Source organism: Schistocerca serialis, chromosome 4, assembly GCF_023864345.2.
Source record: "Schistocerca serialis cubense isolate TAMUIC-IGC-003099 chromosome 4, iqSchSeri2.2, whole genome shotgun sequence".
Taxonomy (NCBI): Eukaryota; Metazoa; Arthropoda; class Insecta; order Orthoptera; family Acrididae; genus Schistocerca; species Schistocerca serialis.
In genome coordinates this window covers 260,276,483-260,301,763 of record NC_064641.1, presented here as the reverse complement: position 1 = coordinate 260,301,763, position 25,281 = coordinate 260,276,483, and the positions used below count along the sequence as shown (strand labels likewise).

At 42.3% G+C, this 25,281-nt stretch overlaps 1 protein-coding gene across 2 annotated transcripts in view; it reads left to right on the top strand.

Annotated features, from left to right (window-relative positions):
- LOC126473752 (bestrophin-2-like) overlaps positions 1-25,281 on the top strand; it is a 476,054-nt gene that overhangs the window by 344,112 nt on the left and 106,661 nt on the right. For both annotated transcript variants that reach the window (XM_050101007.1, XM_050101006.1), the window contains exon 2: positions 24,754-24,864. In XM_050101007.1, coding sequence (XP_049956964.1) covers positions 24,754-24,864 — 111 coding nt within the window. The remainder of the gene's footprint in view (positions 1-24,753; positions 24,865-25,281) is intronic.

Here is a 25,281-nt window from a genome sequence, read left to right as displayed (position 1 = left end):
CTAGAACATGCCAACACCATCGGGGATGCATGTGGCTTGCAAAATGTTCATGTAGTAGTCCACAGATGTCATGGAGCCTTCTATTGCTAAAAAATGGGTTCCATGTTCCAAGGAGGCCCAGGTGAGTGTCCCCTCAGAGCATAATACTGTTCCCACCGGCCTGCGTCCGTGATGCGGTGTATGTTTCAAGCAACCGTTCGCATGGATTGTATACCCGGACATGACCATCAATCTGATGTCACAACTAACGTGGTTCAGCCAATCAGGCGGCACGTTTCCACTGGTCCGTTAATTACGATGTCGTCGGGCTAACATGGGAACAGATAACGGGCGTCTTCTGTGGAGGATCTTTGTTCTCTATAGACATTAGCGATCTTACGTATATGAAGGCGCTCGCGTTGGATTCCCTCCCGAGTCGGAGATTTTCTGCGCTCGGGGACTGGGTGTTGCGTTGTCCGTAAGTCAATCGCCTCAACCATACATCGAAATAAAATAAAAAATTAAAAACCTTACGGATAGAATCACCATCAATACGAGACGCCTTGCCGCCCGGAGTGGCCGTGCGGTTGTGGGCGTTACAGTCTGGAGCTAAGCGGCCGCTACGGTCGCAGCTTCGAATCCTGCCTCGGGCATCGATGTGTGTGATGTCCTTAGGTTAGTTAGGTTTAATTAGTTCTAAGTTCTAGGCGACTGATGACCTCAGAAGTTAAGTCGCATAGTGCTCAGAGCCATTTGAACCATTGAGACGCCTTGCTAGTGATGCTATAGTGTGCGATGTGCGGGAAAAGTGTCGCCTTTGTGAGTGAATGTAGGGGAATACAGGATAGAATTTCTATTTGGTGTGATGAATGGCACCTTGCTTTAGATGTGGGAGAATGTAAGTTAACGCAGATGAGTAGGAGAAATAATCATGCAACGTTCGAATACAGTATTAGTGGTGTTCTGCGTGGCACAGTGATTTAGTTCAGTGTCTAGGCGTAACGTTGCAAAGTGACTAAGTGGAACGAACTTGTTAAGTTGATTTTAGGGAAGATGAATAGTTGACTTTTGTTTATCGGGCGAACTCTATGAAAGTGTAGCATATTTGGAAAGGATACCGCGCACAGAACACTTGTACCACCCATTCTTGAGTACTTCTCGAGTGTTAGGGATGCCCATCATGTCCGATTGAAGGAAGACATCGAAGCAGTTGAGAGGCGTTGCTACACTTGTTGCCGGTAAATTCGATCAAATATGCGTGAATATTACGGGAAAGCTACGTGAAATCAAATGGAAGTCCTTAGATAACTTTTTTTTTGCAAAACGATATTGAGATAGTTTAGAGAAATTTACAAGAGAACGATTCGACTACCACCAACGTACATCTCGCTAAGTACCGTGAAGACAACATAAATCAGTGCTTTTATAGAAGCATATAGACAGTCGTTTTTTCCTCATGCAATGTGCGAATGCAACAGGAGAGAAAAGACTATCCGCCGTGCGCCGTATGCCGATTTGCGTAGTATGGATGTACATCCACTTCTACAAAACAAACGTAATTGCGCCATTCCTGTATTTGTTTCTGGCGTTTTGAGAATGTCTACAACCGTGAAAGTGGTAACTTACCCTCGTGGTCGTGCGGTAGCGTTCTCGCTTCCCACGCCCGGGTTCCCGGGTTCGATTCCCGGCGGGGTCAGGGATTTTCTCTGCCTCGTGATGGCTGGGTGTTGTGTGCTGTCCTTAGGTTAGTTAGGTTTAAGTAGTTCTAAGTTCTAGGGGACTTATGACCACAGCAGTTGAGTCCCATAGTGCTCAGAGCCATTTGGTAACTTACAGTCTATAAATATAATTCGAAAATGTTACATTGCATTGCGCATTTATCGTTTTGTGTGATAATGTTTGATAATTGTTAGTACTGTTTTCCAATTACTGTCATCTGGTATAATTCTTCGTTATTAATTACACCTGTGGTACTAATAGTTTCATTTTTTCTTAGAAACGACAGTTTGTGCGCTGTCGAGATTGACGGTTTCATCGAATATACCGTGTATTACGTACGTAGCAAAATCGATTAGAAATCTTATAGTAGTTCTGCCCAGCAAAAACTTTCCTCGTGTTCTATGACTGCAAGTTTTCCAAGCAAAAGAGTTTGTAAGATTCGAGTGAAATGGCACCACATACATGAAGTATGTCTCTGTCATCGATGACTGCGCTATACTAGGTCAGTCTGAGACTTGATATGGCTGGAAACTAGACGGTACCCCAGGCCACAGAACCTTCAGCAGCGAACTTTCGTAGAGCCTGGAAAACCTGTTGGCGCACAGCGTGGCTGTGTGGTGGGCTGCCTAACCGGTCGATCCGTCGGCTGGCCATATTAACTTGGGATTTAATATACTCCATTACATAAATTTCAATTTTGTCGATCAGCGAGGTACAGTGAGACAAAGTTTCTGTGATCGAGAGGATGCTGGCCCCCAACTACCTCTACTAGCAAATTAGTCAACTTAGTGGTTTTTTTTTTTTTTGCTATATTTTTGTTGTAACCACGTAACTGAGAATGTCCGATCTAGTCCTGAGCTAGTGATCTATCGGGTGTGGTACACTATTTGATCAAAAGTGTCCGGACACCACCAGAATCATAAGTTTTCATATTAGGTGCATTGTGCTGCCACCTACTGCCAGGTACTCCATATCAGCGACCTCAGTAGTCATTAGACATCGTGAGAGAGCAGAATGGGTCGCTTCGCGGTACTCACGGACTTCGAACGCTGTCAGGTGATTGGGTATCACTTGCGTCATACGTCTGTACGCGCGATTTCCACACTCCGAAACATCCCTAGGTCCAATGTTTCTGATGTGATAGAAAAGTGGAAACGTGAAGGGACACGTACAGCAAAAAAGCGTACAGGCCGACTTCGTTTGTTGACTGACAGAGACTGCCGACAGTTGAAGAGGGTCGTAATGTCTGATAGGCAGACATCTATCCACACAATCACGCAGAAGTTCCAAACTGCATCAGGATCTACTGCTCCCTGTATTTTACCCCTGACACCTTCAGAATTTGAAAGAGAGTATTCCAGTCAACATCGTCAAAAACTTTCACTAACTCTACAAATACTATATACGTAGGTTTGCCTTTCCTTAATCTAGCTTCTAAGATAAGTCGTAGGGTCAGTATTGCCTCGCGTATTCCTACATTTCTACGGTATCCAAACTGATCTTCCCCGAGGTCGGCTTCTACCAGTTTTTCCATTCGCCTGTAAAGAATTCGTGTTAGTATTTTGCAACCATGACTTACTAAACTGATAGTTCGGTAATTTTCACATCTGTCAGCACCTGCTTTCTTTGGAATTGGCATTATTATATTCTTTTTGAAGTCTGAGGGTATTTCGCCTGTCTCATACATCTTGCCCAACAAGTGGAAGAGTTCGGTCATGGCTGGCTCTCCCAAGGGTATCAGCAGTTCTGACGGAATGTTGTCTACTCCCAGAGCCTTGTTTCGACTTACGTCTTTCAGTGCTCTGTCGTATTCTTCACGCGGTATCATATCTCCCATCTCGTCTTCATCCTCGTTCTCTTCCATTTCCATAATATTGACCTCAAGTACATCCCACCTCTACAGACCCGCTATATACTACTTCTAGCTTTCCCTTCTTTGCTTAGGACTGGGCTTCCTTCTGAGCTCTTGATATGCAGAATATTTATTCGCAGTGTAATATAACTGGCTGCCTTCTGATATGGCACACAATTGGGGGCGATATCTTTAAAAACTGCAAAATTTTTGTCCAAGTTTATGGTGGAGGATGATTTACTGGCCTTAGCGCATAGTACTTATTTGTATGAAGGTATTATTTGTAATTGCGATTCATTTAGAAGTTTTTGAGAGTGTATTTTCGCACTACTTTGAGCGAAAGTGTTATCTCTAACAAATAGAAATTTTTTGTTTTTGATAATCGTTATTGGTGAACTACCTCTAGAATTGAGTGACGCGTAAATGCAAATTCCCTTGGACCCGATCCGGTTTCGAATCCAGAACTGTAATATTTATTTCGCGTCTCCAGCAATAGACCTTTCTTTTAATAACTCCAGTGTCTAGAGTGTTCTTTTCAGCTGTAAATTGTTTTATGATGGAAGGGTACAATTGTGCGTTATAATTTATTATTATTCGATCAGAAAGGTTAAATATTCGACCCATCTATCCTCCCTCTTGTGCTATTTAACACTGATATGAATGTAGGCATGCGTATTACTAAGCGACTATTCCGGTACCCGGAAACAAGCTTGCGTGTCTAACATCTTCCAGGGGGCAAGCAGAACTTGATTTGTCATTATTTAGCATAATTATCGAACGACTTTAAAAATTTAAAAGCATTAATAATCTAATCATTAAGAGGTAATGCCTTATGTTACAAGTTTAACTCAATAAAACAAGTATTAAAGCTAGAAATTGTGTGTTTGTCTTGAGGCAGCGGAAATGACGGCGCGCAAACACCCAGATTTTAATCGTACAGTATTTGGCAATGAGAGCACTTAGCAACCCCTAACAAATTTGAAACCGTTGCTAATCTTTTTGTCGGTAACACCCCTACCAAAAGATGATGGGAAAATGTTTTGCAGTAAAACTTCAGTTTCAGACAGGACGTTTTAATTTATTACTTCTTTATTACTATCTCTACACGCAAAACATATTTGCAGACAGTATCCACGCATAAAGCTGAATGTACACTACTGGCCATTAAAATTGCTACACCACGAAGGGGGCGTGCTACAGACGCGAAATTTAACCGACAGGAAGATGATGCTGTGATATGCAAATGATTAGCTTTTCAGAGCATTCACACAAGGTTGGCGCCGGTGGCGACATCTACAACGTGCTGACATGAGGTCAGTTTTCAACCGATTTCTCATACACAAAACAGCAGTTGACCGGCGTTGCCTGGTGAAACGTTGTTGTGATGCCTCGTGCAAGGGGGAGAAATGCGTACCATCATGTTTCCGATTTTGATAAAGGTCGGATTGTAGCCTGTCGCGATTGCGGTTTATCGTACCGCGACATTGCTGCTCGCGTTGATCGAGATCCAATGGCTGATAGGAGAATATGGAATCGGTGGGTTCAGGAGGGTAATACGGAACGCCGTGCTAGATCCCAACGACCTCTTATCACTAGCAGTCGAGATGACAGGCATCTTATCCACATGGCTGTAACGGATCGTGCAGCCACGTCTCGATCCCTGAGTCAACAGACGAGGATGTTTGCAAGACAACAAACATCTGCACGAACACTTCGACGACGTTTGCAGCAGCACGGAGTATCAGCTCGGAGACCATGGCTGCGGTTACCCTTGGCGGTGCATCACAGATAGGAGCGCCTGCGATGGTGTACTCAACGACGTACCTGGGTGCACGAATGGCAAAACGTCATTTTTTCGGATGAATCCAGGTTCTGTTTACAGCATCATGATGGTCGCATCCGTGTTTGGCAACATCACGGTGAACGCACTTTGGAAGCGTGTATTCATCGCCATACTGGCGTATCGCCCGGCGTGATGGTATGGGGTGCCATTGGTTACACGTCTCGGTCACCTCTTGCTCGCATTGATGGCTCTTTGAACAGTGGACGTTACATTTCAAATGTGTTAAGACCCGTGGCTCTACCCTTCATTCGATCCCTGCAAAACCCTACATTTCAGTAGGATAATGCACGACCGCATGTTGCAGGTCCTGTACGGGCCTTTTTGGATACAGAAAATGTTCGACTGCTGCCCTGGCCAGCACATTCTCCAGATCTCTCACCAATTGAAAACGTCTGGTCAATGGTGGCCGAGCAACTGGGTCGTCACAATACACCAGTCACTACTCTTGATGAACTGTGGTATCGTGTTGAAGCTGCTTGGGCAGCTGGACCTGCACAAGCCGTCCAAGCTCTGTTTGACTCAATGCCCAGGCGTATCAAGGCCGTTATTACGGCCAGAGGTGGTTGTTACGGGTACTGATTTCTCAGGATCTATGCACCCAAACTGCGTGAAAATGTAATCACATGCCAGTTCTAGTATGATATATTTGTCCAATGAATACCCGTTTATCATCTACATTTCTTCTTGGTCTAGCAATTTTAATGGGCAGCAGTGTACCTCCAAAATTATGTCGTTGTACTACACAGTTCAGGAGACACTTCATAAACAGTGAGACGCGTGAAAAACTTGAGTTTTCTTAAAATTGAGCGCAAATTACCAAGACCATATCCATCCAGTGCTTCATAATCGGAGCACTTAGCGACTTCCAACAAAATATTTTCAAACCTTTTCTGAATTTTTTCCTCGCTTACATTCTTACCGTGAAATATTCAAACATTTACTAATTTTTAATCGGGCATCTGAAACTGTCATATACATGAGAGTTAGATACTTTAAACAATCAAGGGTTTACTGGTGGATCTCTAACAGGCAACTAGTCACTGTTAGGAGACAGTGTTAACCGTCTCATCTGCAGTTGTGACGATGCCGCTAATTCGGTTCGCGGGTAGAGCCTAAGTGTCCAGCGATGGCTCCGGCGCCGCGATGGTACGTCACTATGCGTCAGCTTGACGTCGTCTCTCACAGCACTAATAAGAAATGAGTAACTACTGGCTTACTGTTTATGGACCGTTTATGTTGTACGTAATTCTCAGAAATCTCTTGCAGTGGATTTTTATGGAGTTCTGAAAATTCTGGTCAGGTAAACGACGGGCCCCTGCGTGATGTGAGCAGGAGTAAGCACTCACTACAATATGAATTATCGGACCTATATTATCCCAACAATGGAGATGGTTTTGATGATGGGAGCTATTCTACTAACACTGTCATAAAACAGCTGGCAGTGTGTGTACTTGCATTTCCGTGCATGAAAAAACCAAAGGTGTTTTCATCACTTGGTAGTTCTCTGGAAAGAAGTTGTAGTATGTTCTTCACGCAGGAATAATAAATTATTGGCGTCATGAAAGAAAGCGCGCGCTTGGCTGGTACCCATAGCGATGCATCGGTTACTCAGTTTCTTGAAACTGTTCACGAAGAAGGGTCACAACAGTAGAAAATCAATCAAATTCAGTTGCGTCTCCTTGTTGACAACGTTAATGCTGGTAAAAGCATGTGCTGAAAAAAAATAAAAAATGGTCACAGAATGTCTATTTTGAACTTACTTTGTTGGTCGTTCTTTGACACCATTGGAGTATGAAAGTCATTTTCCAGGAATTGTACGTATAAAATAGCTTCCCCAAGTAGTGCTTCCAGCATCTGTCGTACTGAGAGAGATCTCAGTGAAAGACTGAATTGTCGGTTATAAATAGATAATGCATTTTGAGAGGAAGGTTAACCGCGAGAGCTGTTAACCGAGACCTTCCTGACCTCATTCACTCAAGATGTAGTTCGATTTAACTTTTCAGTAACACGACAATCTGACGAATGTCGGGAATACTCGATGAACGGATAAAACGAGAAATTGGTTAAATCAGTTGCGAAAGTTCAACACAATAAAATGAATTTTGAAGACGTTAAACATATCTTTAAAGCAATTGGGGGCAAAATTCACTTTCCCATTATATGAGCATCCGCATCCTTTCTATGTTGCAACATGCTAATCTCAAAACAATGATCAGCAGTGAAACTTTGTTCTGGAACATTCAGTTTGTATCATACCCCATTGCACAATGCATTATACGAAATAGGGTAAATTAGAAACATAAAAAAATCCCATAATGACTGAAAGTGTATCCCTGACTACCCGCCTGCTTACTTTGATATGGAGCAGATGGATTGGCAAGCTAAGAAATAAAGAAATATTATGGATACAACGACTTAAATCTGCAATTTTGCGTCAGCTGGAGAAAAAGTTCACGGATTCTACTGTTTCTGGTACGATTTCCGATATCATCGGTCACTAGATAACACCTGAATTATACGGACTGTTTATTTCGCGTGGTAAAGGAATAAGATTTTTATAATGAATGTAACGTCCTCCGGCGACCCATCTATCAAGCAGAGAAGGTGAAATAAGTTTCCCGGAACTTATTGGGATCGATACATACGAACACTACCTGCGACGCTTTACATCAGGTTTTCACTCCCGTGCACGGCTAACGAATAGCTGGCCTTGTGATACTTCTCACGGGCTTGAATGCCGCGTCAAGGTGCTGGTGGAATGTCGTGAGACAACAATGCGTCATGGGAGATGTAGTCAGCGGTCTAGATTGGAATCGATCCGAAATTTCTCGTTAACATTTCGGTAAATCATACAAGCGACTGTGTAGCTAAGTGACGAGTCTGGTGGGTTCTCTGCAATTTTTTTTGCTGAAATGTTAGAAGCAGTTCCACTTTTATTTTCAGAGCGCCCTTTTTTTAATAGACACTTTGTAATTGGTCAAGCCCTCGAATTTCCGCATACCTCTTCCCGAGCCACATCTGTACTTTCTTCGTCTCCTCTCGCTTCTTATCTTTCTACCCAATTTTCTTTTCATAAAAATATTGGTAATAGTTAAATAATGTAGTCTTGTTAAGATTAAGATCTGTACAGCAAACTATGTGTAAAAATAACGCATCAGGTCCACAGATTCCTAAACGGAAATAAGAAAGAACGCGTGTTAATGGGACATTAGTTTTGTTTGAGTACATTGGGTGTGTTCTACACATTGGCCTTGTAATCTGACACAAGCAAATGGTAGTCCCTCCGAAATCATGGCTAGGGAATGCGATAGCTACGAAATTAAACAAGAATTAAAATTAACTCAGTTCATTACATTAAAGAGTGCATTAGAACATCTGACAAATATTTATACTATCAAACTATTGCCCTGGCACATCTGGATAAAGGGTCGGAGTTCAGATTCTAATAATTACACATCAATATAAAACAATAATGTTCGCAAAGTCTCACCGTGATTGCTGAATGTTAGCATAAAAAGGCAGATAGCGTTTTAGAAGGGCATGAGCTTGCATATTTGGCCGGAGGTGAAAGCAAATTGTTCGTAAAAATTAGTAAGCAAGTCTTCAGAGTGAAGCTTGAAAATTACTGAAACTTAGTGAAACAATCATATACAACCGTTCTCTCGACACTAGATCCGTACCCAAAGACTGGAAAGTTACACAGGTCACACCATTCAATGTTCAAGGAAAGTAGTAGGAGTATTCCACTAAATTACAGGCCCATATCGTTAACGTAGATATGCAGCAGGATTTTGGATATTTATTGTGTTCGAACATAATGAATTACCTCGAAGAAAAAAAATGGTTCAAATGGCTCTGAGCACTGTCGGACTTAACATCTGTGGTCATCAGTACCCTAGAACTTAGAACTACTTAAACCTAACGAAGCTAAGGACATCACACACATCCATGCCCAAGGCAGGATTCGAACCTGCGACCGTAGCGGTCGCGCGGTTCCAGACTGTAGCGCCTAGAACCGCTCGGCCACCAGGGCCGGCAGTTCAAAGAAAGGCAGCACGTTTTATACTGTCGCGAAATTCGGGAGAGAGTGTCACAGAAATGATACAGGATTTGAGCTGGAAATCATTAAAAGAAAGGCGTTTTTAGTTGCGACGGAATCTTCTCACGAAATTCCAATCATCAACTTTCTCCTCCGAATGCGAAAGTATTTTGTTGACACCGACCTACTTAGGGAGGAACGATCACCACGATAAAATAAGGGAAATCAGAGCTCGTACGGAAAGATATAGGTGTTTATTCTTTCCGCGCGCTAGAAGAGATTGGAATAATCGAGAATTGCTAAGGTGGCTCGATGAACCCTCTGCCAGGCACTTAAGTGTGATTTACATAGCATCCATGTAGATGTAGATGATTTGACGTCCCTACGGTTCGCCTCGCCGTGGTGACCAAATCTCACTATTTTAATCTGCAGGTGGAGGCTGAAGTGGCTGTAAAATCTATCACTGGTTGGTGCTGAAAAACAGCCCCTCTCGCACTGTGGTCAGTGAGGTGGTTCCGTGACAACAAAGCCACCTTCCTCTTTCCAACTGCTTATTCATTTACATTAGCCAATTCTGGGGCTGTCACATCGTGTTAAACATCCGGTTCTTGGAGTGCCTGGACCCTGACTGTATCTCAGACTCACAAAGGTGGCCTCACTGTGGGTTCCCACTCCACGTGTCGATCTTACCTTCTGAGGGCTGTGTATTCCGAAGAAAGTCCTGATTAGTATGTTTTGCTCGCAAGTGTCCTCTCCGGACCTTGCTAAAAACGGTATTTCTTCTCCTTCGACAACTGAGTTGTAAAACAGTCCCTGCTGGTGGCCCCACGAGAAGTGCTATTGTGGCATCAGTGACCGGCGCCATGTGGCATCTCCTCAAAGGAAAGCTGGTCAGCTAAGAGGCGTTGACCTCTGCGGCTGCCGGCTCGTCCCTTCCGCGAATTTGTTCAGGGGGGTGGGCTCTCCTGCCTCCCCGTGTGACCTGATGGCGCCTACTCGCTTGCAGCTCAACACAATATGCTTCCAGAGCTGCGTTGTAACCACGCAATTCCACATAAAACAGAAACTACGTTCATTAGCTACTTCCAGTCACTAGTGCTGATACACATCTAATCAGTCAATGGGAATTAATTAATCTGATATGATTACAATTTTTGACTGTAATTTCGTATTAATTACGGGACAATTTAACGAAAAACAATTTGTATTATTTGCCTCTACTGCAGAAAACTTGAAGGACATAGGGAAGAACTTGTACGTAAACAATTAAAACTTGAAAGATTATGGAGTTGATTTTTATATCTGTTTCATCAGTAATTATTTATTTTACATTTGCAAACGAAAGGAACGACAATTTCCGAAAAACAGATAAAAGCTTCAGTTTTATTTTGCGAAGAAATTGGTCTCCTTTTTTTCAGTGACTACTAGCGTGCTTCGTCCAGCGTCTTCTCTATTGTAGTCAGTCATTCACTGCCCACTTCCGTTCCAAAGGAGCATTTCCAAAGCCGACTTTGTCTTTTTTGGAGTCAGTGTAGAATCGGCTTCTTCTTCATCGTCATCCTTCGAAACAACCAAAATTTCAACGGCAGTCAGGGCTCTGCAGACTTCCACATGATCGTCAAAATGTACTTTATTTTCCTTAGCGTTTATTCTGTCTGGAGCGAGGTTCGCTTCTGTTTCCAGGATTTCGCAAATTTTATTTCATTATTTAACGTTGTGGGCGGATGCCCTTCATGTCACATTCGTAAACTAACCTACGGGAGGGAAGTTCTCCGCACCATCTGTCTGTGAATTGTCTAAGCTTTGTTCAGAGTGTCATCGAATTTCAGTTGTTTGTGTGTCGTATTTTCTGAGGCGGAAGTAGGGGACCAGCTCAAAGTTTGCCTAAATGAGCGTGGGAAAGAACCTAAAAACCTGTCAGGCTGGTCGGACTAGCAGTTCACGGTCGTTAATCAGTTGCGCGAGTTCGAACCGGTTCTTGGGCATTTCCCTTCTAGCTGTTGCATGTTGACTATATGAGCAGGTCGATCATAAAAATGTACAGAATCATCAAGTGTTAAATTTCCTTCAAAGCCAGGAAGGAGGCCTCACGTCTACTGGAACACCAAGTCTGTTTCTATACTGTACTGAGTCTGTGGTTCCTTGATGAATCCGCATTACTTGAAACAGTGCGAAGTCCTCATAGGGGTAACATTCTTCAGTGCTTCATCAGCGTCGATCGTCGGTGGCAAAACTTTATATTAGGCCACTGATCACCTTGAGTGCTATACAACACCAAAGTCAGAACTTCTTTGCAGTGCGAAGTTTAAAACTTTAAATTATTATCTGGTAAAGCGGTTGTAATTATGAAGTGATATGGCTTAGAAAAGTGAAGTTTCACATTATCCAGACGTGGTGAATTATTGTGGACTACGAAGTTGTCTGGAATAAGGATTTTCCCTTCCTTTTTTGTGTCTTTTCTATGTTCAACAGCCACCCATTAAACAATCCTGTTGTAATCCATGCCTTTTTGTTGGAGCAGTAGGATACAGGAAATGATGTGACACCATTGAACGATCGAAGGTTAGCAGCTTTCTCTACCAAGAGGTTTTTTTGCTGACATCTGTCCGTGTTACTCTGTTATATTTCCTCTCCATGACATTTTTCCTCTTCGACGATACATGTTCCATCGGGAAGATACTTCAAAAATGACCCATTTCGTCAGTAGTGAACACATAGGGTGGATCATAATTTGTCAGCAGGCTTAAGATGCGTTTTTCCACACCGTACAAACTATCAAGTTTCGAATCTTCTACACAAATATTTTTAAAAACTATATTATGTCTTTTTTTTAAATTAGTGAGAAAGCCTCGGCAATCCCTCAATTTCCAGACTAACGCCGTATAGCATAGCCTTTCTTTCCTTTAAGCAAATTTCCCGCAGGTGTGCTTTGTCTTTTACGCAAACTGTCGTTTCAGCAAGCATTCTCCACCGCACGGGCGCTCACCTTACCGGGGCCGCTTTTTCCACCCGTGTTATACGGTTTCGCCGGCCGCGGTGGACGAGCAGTTCTAGGCGCTTCAGTCCGGAACCGCGCGACTGCTTCGGTTGCAGGTTCGAATCCTGCTTCGGGCATGGATGTGTTTGATGTCCTTAGGTTAGTTATGTAAGTAGTTCTACGTTCTAGGGGACTGATGACCTCAGATGTTAAGTCCTATAGTGCTTAGTACCATTTTTGATACGGTTTCACGCTTTCAGAAACCCGATATTTGTACTTCAGGATTGTCGGCAGTATGGCTACTTGCACTTCCTTAAAGTCACTTTTACGATTTATTCGTGCTGATACAGACTTGAACTTAATGTTAGTTATGATCGGTGTCTCTAGAGCATACGATAGACGAATGCGGAAAAGTACAGACTGAATCGTGCAGGAATGCCGTTCGCCGTTCCCCCGTTTTTGTTAAATCCTGCGGACTATTGTATAACTTGTTCTTCGAGGACAGGGCAGCAAGGAGACAGCTTACCCTGACCGTTGTGTAACAGTCTACAGAACGTAGTCTCTCTCGCCAGAATAGCGTAGGAACACTTCTCTTGGGTAATATACCGATCACACAATATTTGCCAAAACTGCACCCAGTCATATCATCAGTCCTCTGACGATGCTGCCAGCTCAGTAGCTACGAATCATCTCACCATCACCTTTTATAACGAACTGTGACGAGTCCGATATTGCGAGTTTGAATTTTCAAGATAAAACAGTCTGGGAATGGAAAGGTCCCAGCAACTGTCATAGAGACAAAGTTGAACTGGAAGAGTTTGATATCACAAATAATAATACTGAGGAATATGGGATGGAAATCAGCATGGAAAAGGATAACGTATTTTGTTTGACATACTTAGTATATCGGGGGGAAAGAAGGAGAATTTGTACATAACTCGATCACAAAATCAGTCACAGTTCAGACTTGGCCCCATCCGATTTTCTTGACAGTATCAGCAAGCAGGTCTCTCGTTAGGAGAAATGGGTTCGTTGCCAGGGTGACTGTGCTGAGAAATAAATATATAGACACGAAGAACAAAGATATATAATGCCAACAACGTTTGTTTCATTTTAAAAGCTTTAAGAAATTTCACAAAAAAGTTATGTGAAACATTTATGTTAACTTTCGAATTTTTATTGCCACCTGGAGCGATACCAAACGTTTGCCACCAAATTGCAGTCAACAGCTGATGGTGGTAAGAAGTGACCGTAGTTTTTTTATAATATAAACCGTTGGCAATTACATTTCGCATCGAAAAAAGTTTTCATTTGCATCTGTGGCTCTACCCCAGAGAAGAAGGTTAGCTGCGATGCACTACCTCACGAAGAAACTGAGGGTAGTACGAAGTAAACTTCGCGAGACGACTTTGAGAAAACGACCGACTATAAAAGGAGACAGAGACGAGGGACGGGTCAGTAGAGCGGCGCCGCTGGAGACGCCGCTATCGTGCTCTGGAATCGATCGCGGGACCTGCACAGCTAGAGACCGACTGGACGACGCCGTCGCGGCGCCATTACGGGACACGTGCGAGACGCGAGACACTACCTCCCCTCCCTCCTTCCAGACCGACTCCATCCCCACCCTTCCACATTTCGACTTATTGCGCATGCATGAATCAGTGTGTCCACGTGGACAGCAGTTTGTACTTTCCACATCTGCAGCGAAACAATACACATCACAGAATCGCTGCGCTACCAAAGCCTTCTTGGAATGGACCCAGTGTATAGCCGTTCTCCTTTGCCTGCTTAGATATCATACTATGCCACGACCCAGTTGTTAACTACCGTGTAGCGCATGCTGCGTGTGCTGTACGACCAGTTGCTTCCCTCGACTGCCCGTAGATTAATTTTCGATCCTCGTCACTTGTAGTACGCTGTCTACACTTGAGTATAGCACACACTTTCCTCACAGATAGTGCGACAATATGTTAAGTGCCATCGACCACCGACAGAGTACATGAGTTTCACATCATATTGCAGTTTCCTTTCTATACGCCGGAAGTTACAATCTGAGGTGAGGCAAATCTCATTCTAGTTTTTCCAGCACCGTCGTAGCCGAGATAGATAACTGTGAAAATCTGGAACGGATTCTGATGACCAAGGAGACGAATATTTTGAAACACTATTCCATCTACTCAATTTAATTATATCGTCACATGTCCCTAATTTTTACGTCAGCCTTGCTGATAAAAGACATAAAATTATCATATTGAAAAGTTTTAAAACAGTGCAGCGTTCATTAACAGTGAACTAATTATAGAAAGGACATAAGCTTAAACGAAAGAATGTGGAGGTACGAATGTGCCTTACTGTGCAGAACAGTGCTGGTATCAAAATAACGTGCCTTGTGAAAGCAACGTAAAACCTAAATCAGAATGGATAAGTTAACGTTCGTTCGTCTGGTGGTATTGCAAATCTTGAAGTCATATGCCGGTGGTACTCCGATGGAAGTTATAAAAACTCAGAGAAAGTGGTGCAGTGATTAAGACACTGGACTCAGAATTCTGGATGATTGATGTTCAAATCCTCAGCTGTTCAAATGTATTCATTTATTGTAGTGTTCTGTCCTTTAGGCATGTCTTCACTACCGGTATTTTTGGCTCTCCATCTATCTATCTCCTTGTTGTCATCACATAATTGTTTTGACAGTTCCTAAGCAGTTTGTTTTTCCTCTTTAATATACACTGTACTATTCGTCAATTTTTGCCAACGCTTATTAATACTTGTTCAAATAATTAAATAGAATGCAGCAGGGCGATGTCTTCGACAACCGGAGATATTTCGACAGGTGGACATTCTGTCATTTTCAAAACAAAACCCATGTCTCACATTCTTAATACATCATAATTCTTACAACTTTCAGTCCATTCTTCTCCGTCCTCCTCTATATTCACATGTCAAAGTCCTCCAATCTTTTTTTCATCTTATTTTCCTAACACTCATGTTTCTGCGGCACACACAACATTCACCACGGACGATGTCGGCGTTGTTACACGTAAAAACATCATATTGCTCTGTCGTGAACACTGGTTGTCTCTCTCTGGGAATAATCTCAGGGTGATTAAACCCTTCCCTCGGCTTGGGCGACTTTCCTCAATTCCTTTCCTCACTTCCTTTCGTCACTACGGAATATTTTTAACTTCACAATTGTGGGTACTGTCTTTCAGCCATCGGCGTCCGTTAAGCTGCAGTCCCCACACCAGTTTGACCTTACTGTTACGCACCACTGACGGTGCGTTGCTTTCTCACCCAATGTGTTTTAACCCCCTAACGCTTTAATGTGCTTTTGTCATTTGAGCTATCCAAGATTTTAGCAGGTACAGCACAGACAACAGAACGCGTTCTATCCTTTACTCGCCGTAGCAGCACGACGGAGGAGATGTCATTATCGATAGTGAACATCGGTAGTCGTAGAAACTCTTCACCGCTGTGATGGATCTTTATACTATGTCCGCTGCTTTTTAACGAGCGTCCCACGTTTACTGTCATTTTTCATTCTAGTTTTATTCGCCTATTAATGCGCATAGGCTCCTGTTGGTCGAGTAACTTCAAGAAGGTCGAGTAACTTCAAGAACGTTGGAGTGTCTTCCCTAGAAAATGGCCCATTTTATGTAATCATTTGGGTGCTAATGACCTAATGTGTTGAAAAGATAAAAGCGTTTAACCGGTCTTTTTCTCAGATTTTTGTTCATATGTAAGTTTTCCCTATATGCAATATTATGAATGAACGCTGGGTTGGCTCGTCTGTAAAGGATGCAGTTGGTTTCTTCCCCATCCTTGTCTAATTGGGACTTATGCTCTAACACTAATGATTTCTTTATTGGCTTGACTTACTTAATTCCTTTGGCCCCTATGGGGGCATAGGGCATCCAGGAGAACTCGCCATCCGTCTCTGTCTTTGGCCATTTGCCTCAATTCTGCCCAGGTCTTGCCAACTCATTTTGCTTCCCCTTCCACTGTCCTCTCCATGTGCCCCTTGGTCTTCCTCTCTTCCTTGTTCCCTGGGGATACCATTCCAATGCTTTTTCTCGATGGCGCCATTTGGTTTTCTCAAGGTGTGCCCCAACAAGCCCCACTTTCTCTCTCGTATCTGGTCTTCTATAGGTATCTGGTTTGTTATTCGCCAGAGCTCCTCATTACATATTTTTTCTGCCCACCAGATATTCATGATGCGTCGAAGACATCTATTTATGAAGCTTTGTAACTGGGATGTTATCTTTTTATCCATTTTCCAGCTTTCACTGGCGTACAGGAGGACAGCCTTCACATTTGTATTAAAAATATGGATTTTTGTTTTGTAGGTGATATTTCTATTTTTCATATTGGATACAATTGTACGAAAGCAGCATTTGCCTTTTTAATGCGGTTTTTCACCTCATATCCAGCTCCACCATCTTCCGCCACTATACCACCCAGATACAGGAATGAGTTGACAGTCTCCACCCGCTGCTCACCTATTAACAATGGCACCTCCATGTTCCCTGAATTTACTCTCATTTCCTTTGTTTTGCCTATATTTATCTTGAAGCCAGCAATCTCTGCTTCTTCTTTCAGCAAGTTTAATTTAGCTTGCATATCAGTCAGCCTTGGAGCTAATAAAACTATGTCGTCTGCAAAATCCAAATCCTCCAGACGTTCGTGGATCCCCCACTGGATTCCTCGTCTCCTGCCTGCTGTGACTCTTCTCATAACAGAGTCTAGAACGAGTAGAAAAAGTGTTGGTGACAAAATGCAACCCTGCCGGACTCCTGTTGTTACTTTTATGGGCTCTGTCATATTTCCCTTGTGGAGTAGCTATCATATAGATCTTTTATAATGTTTAAGATCTTCTGTGGTATGCCACACTTCCGCAACACCTGCCAGAGCACTTTACGTTTCACAGAATCCAAGGCCTTTTGAAAATCAATGAATGCCAGGTACATGGTTGCTTGGAATTCTTTGCTTTGCTCTAAAATGATCCTAAGAGTGTTAATAAGATCAACACAACTGCGTTGTGCCCTAAAACCAGCCTGTTCTTTACGCAGTCGCTTTTCAAGGGATTCTTTAATTCTGTTTAAAATAATTCTGGTGAGGACCTTACTGGGCACTGACAACAATGTAATACAACGCGAGTTGTTACAGTCTGACAAATTTCCCTTTTTTTGGGAGCTTTACCACCAAACCATTTTTCCACTCCTTTGGAGATTTCTCTTCAAGCCAAATATGCTTCAGCACAGGATGGAGCATTTTAACAGTACTTTCAGTATCGGCTTTTAAGAGCTCCGGTGCTATGTTGTCTAGGCTTGGAGCCTTTGTGTTTTTTAGTGTTTTCAAGGCAATCCTAATTTCGTCCATTGTGGGGCACTGCAAATTTATATCTTGATCTTCTTCGACTTCCTCTGGAACATCTCTTACTTGTTCCTCTTGGTTGTCTTCACAATTTAACAGTTCCTTGAAGTGAAGTGCTCCTCCCATCTCTGTAGCTGTGCCTGTTGAGTTGTAAGCATCACCCCATCCTTATTCTTAACTGGTCCTTCATGTCTGAAGTTCTTCAGTGACAACCGTTTGGTAATATTGTAGAGCTCTTTCATATTTCCTTGTCTTGCTGCCCCTTCTGCTAATTTTGCTTGCTCATCTATCCATTTCCTTTTATCTTGGCATAGCAATGTTTTCACTTTTTTGTTCGCCTCCATGTATTCTTTACACGCTTCGCTCTTCTGCGCTCTTGTCTTACAAAAATTTAACTTACGTTTTAGTTCTTTCCTGTGGTTTATTTAATTCCACGTAGCATCAGAGATCCATTCCTTCCTTTGATGTGCCTTAAATCCTAAGATTTCTTCTCCCACATCTAAATAACTCTTTGATTTTTTGCCAGCATGTTTCAATTCCCTCTTCCATAAAGTTTTCTTCAGAGAGGACCTGGAATCTGTTTTGTAGTTCAAGGGCAAATGTTTCTCTGGAGAAACCCACGTTATCTTATGGCAGTTACGATGTGGAAACAATGTGCCTCCAATTACTAGGTCATGTTCAGCGCATGTATCTATCAACATTTCACCATTTACATTCCTGATCCCCCATTCCATGCACGCCCATGATATGTTCAAGCCCTTCATTTTCTGAACCAACTTTTGCGTTCAAGTCGCCCATTAAAATTTTTATGTCCCTAGAATTTGTTTGTCTAAGGACTCCGTTAAGCTCTGTACAAAATGCATCTTTTAATTCTCCTTTAGCTATTTGATGCCCATAGGCCTTACTGCGAAGGGATGGATAGCGTTCTGTAGTCGTGGTGAAGCCAAGCTATCTAAGGGGTAAGACCCTGAAATAAAACCTTGGCAGGTGTCCAGGCCATGAGGTGGCAGCCCCACCAGGACACAACTGATAACAAAATAAGGATTTTTAAAACAATAGTTAGGAGCATTATTACATATGGTTCAGAGGTGTGGACAACAAAATGGTAACTGAAATCAAAATTATTAGCCACAGAAATGGATTTCTGGAGATGTTCAGCAAGAATATCAAGACGAGAAAGAATAAGAAATGAAGTAATCAGAGACAAGATGAAATGTAAAAATTCAATTATTGATTTCATCGAGCACAAACAACTTAAATGGTATGGACACATCAGACGAATGGAACAGGAAAGGTTACCAAAATGCATAATCGACTGGGTACCAATTGGAAGAAGAAAAAGGGGACGACCACCTGATACATGGATACAGGGAGTTCAGTCAGCAATGAGGAAGAACAACATTCCTGGAGATTTATGGACAAATAGAGAAGAGTGGAGAACAATAATTAGTGACTTACTGTAATCTAGAATAGGTGCTGGAAAAATGTACTCACATTGTAAATCCAGAATTAAACAAAAAAGCTATTTCAGTAGGTGCATAGCATTGAATTACCGTGACATATCGCACATTTGTTTTAAAGCGTGCGGTTATTATCCGTTCTGAGACTGGTTTCCACTCCAGTAAGCTCTTCTTTTTGCTTTTAGATAGTAAGAGCCCTACACCATTCCTATGCATCGCGTCCTCACCTGTCTGAGCCGCATACAGCAACACTCCACCATTTTGTGTTTGGAATTCCCCAGATTCTGGCCACCTTACTTCACTTAGTCCCAATATATCTAGTCGATAGTCCTCCATCTCTTTTTCAACCTGTCTTAGCCTCCCTGCCTCTCTTAACGTCTTTACATTTCAAAAACCGATACGGGTTTTCCTTTTCAGGCCAAAGGTCATATCCTTAAGATTCATCCGGCTGTTTCTCCTTTTAGTTTCTGTGATATGTGTTTTTTTGGTGGTGCGGGTTATCAGCCCACAGCCCCCGAGTGTCCTGGTGGGGCTGCCACCTCATGGCCTGGACACCTGCCAAGGTTTTATTTCAGGGTCTTACCCCTTAGATAGCTTGGCTTCACCACGACTACAGAACGCTATCCATCCCTTCGCAGTAAGGCCTATGTGCATCAACGTTGTCCTGGTTTCCAAGGCTCTTCCGCTGTCCACATTAGGGGACTGTGTCTGCTGCCACACAATAAGGAGGAAAAGGAAAGGAAGGGAGTGTATGGGACGGGGACGGGGACGGGGACGGGGACGTTGTGAGACACACTTTGTCTGGATCCTCTATGGAGACCTGTCTGGCTTGGGAGGCCCTGCTGGTAGTTACACCACCGCTGGCATAGCCCTCCACTTCATTGGATCTCACAAACCCCCTCGCCCACACGGACAGTGTTTCGTTAAGGCGGTGTCTCCTGAGAGGGGGCGAAAAATTCTGGTGTTCTTGTCTTCAGTATTGATCATCTTGATCCTGCATCTAAAATGGGTGTATTTGACAGTTTTGGGTTTCCGGAGGAATTAGATGGTTTCTGGCGTGCACTACACGCAAGAAGTGACTACCAGGGTGGTAGAGTACCTGTCGCTTGCACACGTGTTTTTTTTTATTTTTAAAATTTTTTTTAGGTCTGAGTAACCACTCTTCCTTCCCCTCGTGGGATCAGGGATGCTTGCCTTCCGAAAGCGAAGATACATTAGCCATATTATACTCAGAGAATGCTTGCCCACACAGATCGCAAGTAGATATTGTTAACATGTTGTTACTAAACTGCAGGAGTATCCGTGGTGAGGTTTCAGAACTAGTATCACTTATTGAAGATTGTTGTATCTAGATTGTATTAGGAAAAGACAGTTGGTTGCAACCGGGAGTGAACAGGAACGAAGTCGTAAATTTAGACTGGAGTATTTATCGTAAGGATAGGTTAGTCGCCAGTGCTCGCGGCGTCTTTATTGCAGTAAAGAATTCGATAATATACAGCAAGGTTATCACGGATTTCGAATGTGAATTAATATAGGTGGAGATATGCAGCGAAACTGGGTCAAACAAATTAATCTGATGCTTTAAAGACCATCTACGTCAGGAGGTGTAGTGGTAGATAGCTTCAGATAGAACTTGCAGAATATTGTGAATAAGTTCCCTGACAGTGTTGTTTTAATGGGGGATGACTTCAACTTGCTAGGTATACATTGAGAGAGCCATGCTATCAAAACTGGTGCCAGGGACATAGATTAATGAGAGATTTTTCTGAATGTCTTCACCAAAAATTATTTCGAGCACATAATTAGAGAACCAACTCGTGACGGTAACGCCTTAGACATCCTAGCAAAAAACAGACCTGAACTTCTCGAATAACGTAGAGGAGGGTATCAATGATGATAAGGCTATGATAGCATCTATATGAGTATGACTTTTATAAAGAATGTCAAGAAAGCTAGGAAAATATTTTTCCTTTAACAAGAGTGGCAGGATATAAATCGCAGGGTATCTGAGTAGTCAACGTCAGATATTCAGTGATGGGGAAGATGATGTGTAACACAAATTCAAAAATGCGAAAGTATTATTTTATATGTCATAGACAAGTATATTTCGAGGTCTTAAGAGAACTTCGAAGAGGCAGATATTGGGATAACTGATAGCAGAATAGAAAAAACAACTACAATCGCTTCGTAGTGGAAAGGGATAAGAGCCAGATGAGATACGTACAAGTTTCTAAAGGGATTATGCGAAAAAACCTGCTTCCCTTCTAACAGCAACTTATCGTAGGTCGTTGGAGCAACTAAGGCTACCCAGCGACTGGGAAAAAGCTCACGTCATTCCCGTTTTCACGAAGAGTCGTAGGACATATGCACATAATTGTAGGCCTATATTGTTGACGTTAATCTGTTTGAGGTATGGAACATGTTTTATGCTCAAGAATTATGATGTTTCTCGAACGAAATGCTCCTCTCCAAAAATCAACGTGGTTTCCGCAGACAGAGATCTTGTGAAGCTCAGCTCGCTCTGTTCATTTCTGAAATTGCCAGCGCTGTAGACGTTGGCGCTCAGGTTGATGCCGTGTTCCTTGTTTTCAGGAAGGCATTTAACAGTATCGCGCACTGTCGTTCAGTGAAGGGAAAAAAAAGAGCGTACCGAATATCGGACCAGATTTGCGACTGGATTGATGTCCTTGCAGACAGAACTCAAGACGTTGTTCTTAACAGAAAAAAATCGACCGATGTAAAGGTAATTTGAAGGGTACTCCAATGAAGTGTGGCAGGTCTGTTGCTCTTTACCATGTACAGAAATGATCTAGTAAAATGCATCGGTAACTCTTTAAGTCTGTTCAGATATTGCGGTTGTCTGTAAGAAGATAGCAAAGCCGGAAAACATTATAGATCTACAAAACGACCTGCAGAGGATTGATGAATGTTGCAGGCTCTGGTAATTGAGCCTGATCGTAAAGAAATATAGCATATTGCGCATACACAGAAAAAGAAATCCAATACTGTACAACTACACTATTAATGACAAACTACTACTGGAAATAGTATCAGGCGTAAAATGTGTAGGAGCAACTATCCAGAGCGACCTTACGGACACACAAAACAAGTAATGTGAAAAGCAGACGCCAGCCTGAGATGTTAAGGAAATGTAACTAATCCACGAAAGAAGCTGGTTGTAAGACGCGTGTTCGACCGATTCCTGAGTACTGTTCATAGATTTGGGATCCTTACCAGGTAGGACTGATAGAAGAGGTAGACAAGATAGGCTTTGGAAAAAAACTGCAGTCTCCACCCGTAAACTGTTTTACAATGAAAGTCACTAACTCGGACTAGTTGGACGAGTCCCAGTCCAAATTATTGAAAGTCTGAATTACAGAAAAATTTACTATTGTCTTCAGTATTGACGAACATCATAAATTCATCATATTGTCCGTTTCCGTGGAGGCATGTACAAGTAATGGTCATTCCTTGATCGATGGACTGAATTGGCGAAGTAGTGTTTGGTGGAGAAAATTACTTGCTAGATCGATCAGGATGACGATCAACAGCATTGTGTAAAAGCAACAACGCTTCCACATCTGAAGGTTTCGGTTCATTTTGTCAGGGTATGAAGTCGTGCTTGAACCAGGCAATAGCAGTGTGTTAGCTTTATACTGTAGATGACTGACAGATTCTGCATAATATATTTTTGATTGCCCCAGGGTTTACAGATTTCCCAATTACGATTGATTTAAGATATTTTGAACTACCAATGATGATACACAGAAGATTTGTGATTCGTTCCTTACTGAATTTACGTCCGCGTGTTGAAAAGCCAGTTTCATCTGCTTGCAGACCTGTGGCAGAGACCAATTTTCTTTTCATTGACACTCTTCCATTCTTTGCGAAATTTTTCAATACTTGCAGCGTCTGCTCTTTAACTATCCATTCACACTTTACTGTTAAAGATATTGCGTCGATTATAGAATTTGAACAACTATCTAGTATTATCCTTTCAAACCTGTTTGGCCTAATTTATCTGCAAATCTTTCTGCTGCAGACTGCAGTTTTATTCCTGGTACAGGAACTTCGACGAAACTTGTTGTTTATACGACATGTACAAACATCATCAGCAATGGTCAATTTTGGTTCTGTTTTCAGTTTTCATTTTCTGGTTAGTTCATCTTGTTTTAGCACCAACTCCGCAGTTTTATTACTATATTTTGTGTCTTAAAAAGTCAGCATAGTCCTTGTAATGCCGAACTCCATAATAAGACTCTGGGCAGAATCAATGGCTCATATTTTATCTCCCGAACGTAACGATGTACATTTACTCATCTTTGTTATTGTATTGTACTGTACATCAATATAATATATTTTTGAGTGACCACAGAGAGAATTTAGCAAGACTTGCGTTTGCTTCTGCAAGCAAACTTCCTTAGGTGATTGTGACCCACAGTGATAGATACGTCACTCATTGTTAACCACAGGTGAAGTGATGGGCGGAGACACGTTCAACATTTTACAGTAAATGAGTTTGGCACCAATGATATCCGGTATAGTAAGGCGGCAGCATTTCACTTTGCGATGAAATACCAGCACTAATTATCACGAATTCCGAATATGTGTCAGTTTAATGCATTTAAGATATGAAACGCTCCAGTTACCAAAAGTGAAAACGAAAAACAGAAAGTGAGACGTTTACGTAAGGCAACAGAACGTTTATTTCTACTTTTATGTAGTAGTGCAGTTGTACACCACAAGATACCGTTCAGTTTGTGACGAAAGGCACTGTGTGTACAACAATCATATCCCACCTTTCCTGACACTGTTCGCTAGGTTCGCGTGATCTTCCGCTTAAATCTGTCAGGAGATAAGCTCCTTGTTGTGTACTAAGCAAGAGCTACACGAGAAGTACGGCGAGAGACCCCCACCATACAGGCGCAACTTCCACTGGCAAGCACAAAAACACAACGCGCTGCGGACATTTGGACAGTTCGAAACCTGCGGTCAGACAGTTCGCTTCAGGGTCTACAGTTAGCTCAGGCTACCTTTTGGTCTAGCACTCACTATTTATGGAGTAGTTGGAATATCGAGTGTCGGCTCAATTGCAGTCAGTTATATTCACAATATATAGACTGTCAACAGATAGCAACAATGATTTAGATTTCATTGTATTAGATTTAGGACTTAGTGCCATGCATCAAACAATACCAAAGTTAATTAGTAGTCTGTAACATACCTTTACTGATTGCTGTTTGTTATACCTCATTGTGTTGCCCCATTTGTGTTATATTGCACCCATCAGACCAGTGTTTAATGATCATAGCACGCAACAACCATCGTTGGAGACCTCTGTGAATACAGCTGCATTGTCTGTGAGCAGCCGTAGGGATTTAAAATCTTTATTTCGAATGTTATTTGTATATAATTTCTGCTTTGTTTGGACTATCACGTTCTGACATACTTCAGCATTATATGCTTAATATATCAAATTATGGTTAATCTGAAGGTATCGTTTGTGTTTTTCAGATGGCGTGGGAGCATCTACAAGCTGGTGTGGCCAGACCTCATGGTCTTCTTGCTGCTTTATTACGTCCTCAACTTCACCTACCGTTTCTGGCTCAACGAAGATCAGAGAAAGTAAGTACTTTCGTAGTATCTCAATAGGGGAGACGTCAACTATCCTGCACACGCACATAGCTGTCACTTCTTTTCCTGATACACAATGACCACTGTGTGCAACGTAGAGCTCATAACCTCCCTTGTTTGTTAGTGACTCAAGTATAATTGCTACAGGTTAAGGACAAGAACTCAGCCATATTCCAAATAAAGTACTGGGAGGAATCGGCTCATGGGACACGTCTAATAGACGATCTCTCAATTGGAATTCAACGTCAGTACATGCAGTGTCATAGTTTGTTCTATTAGAGGTGACATTCTGCTCCATCCGCTGCCTGAGGAATAAAAGTGAAGCACACAAGATATGCTCAGATGCCAATATAAATTATGTAAAGGATTAGAGCCGCAAGTATCTCTGACAGGATGGCCACCAGAGTG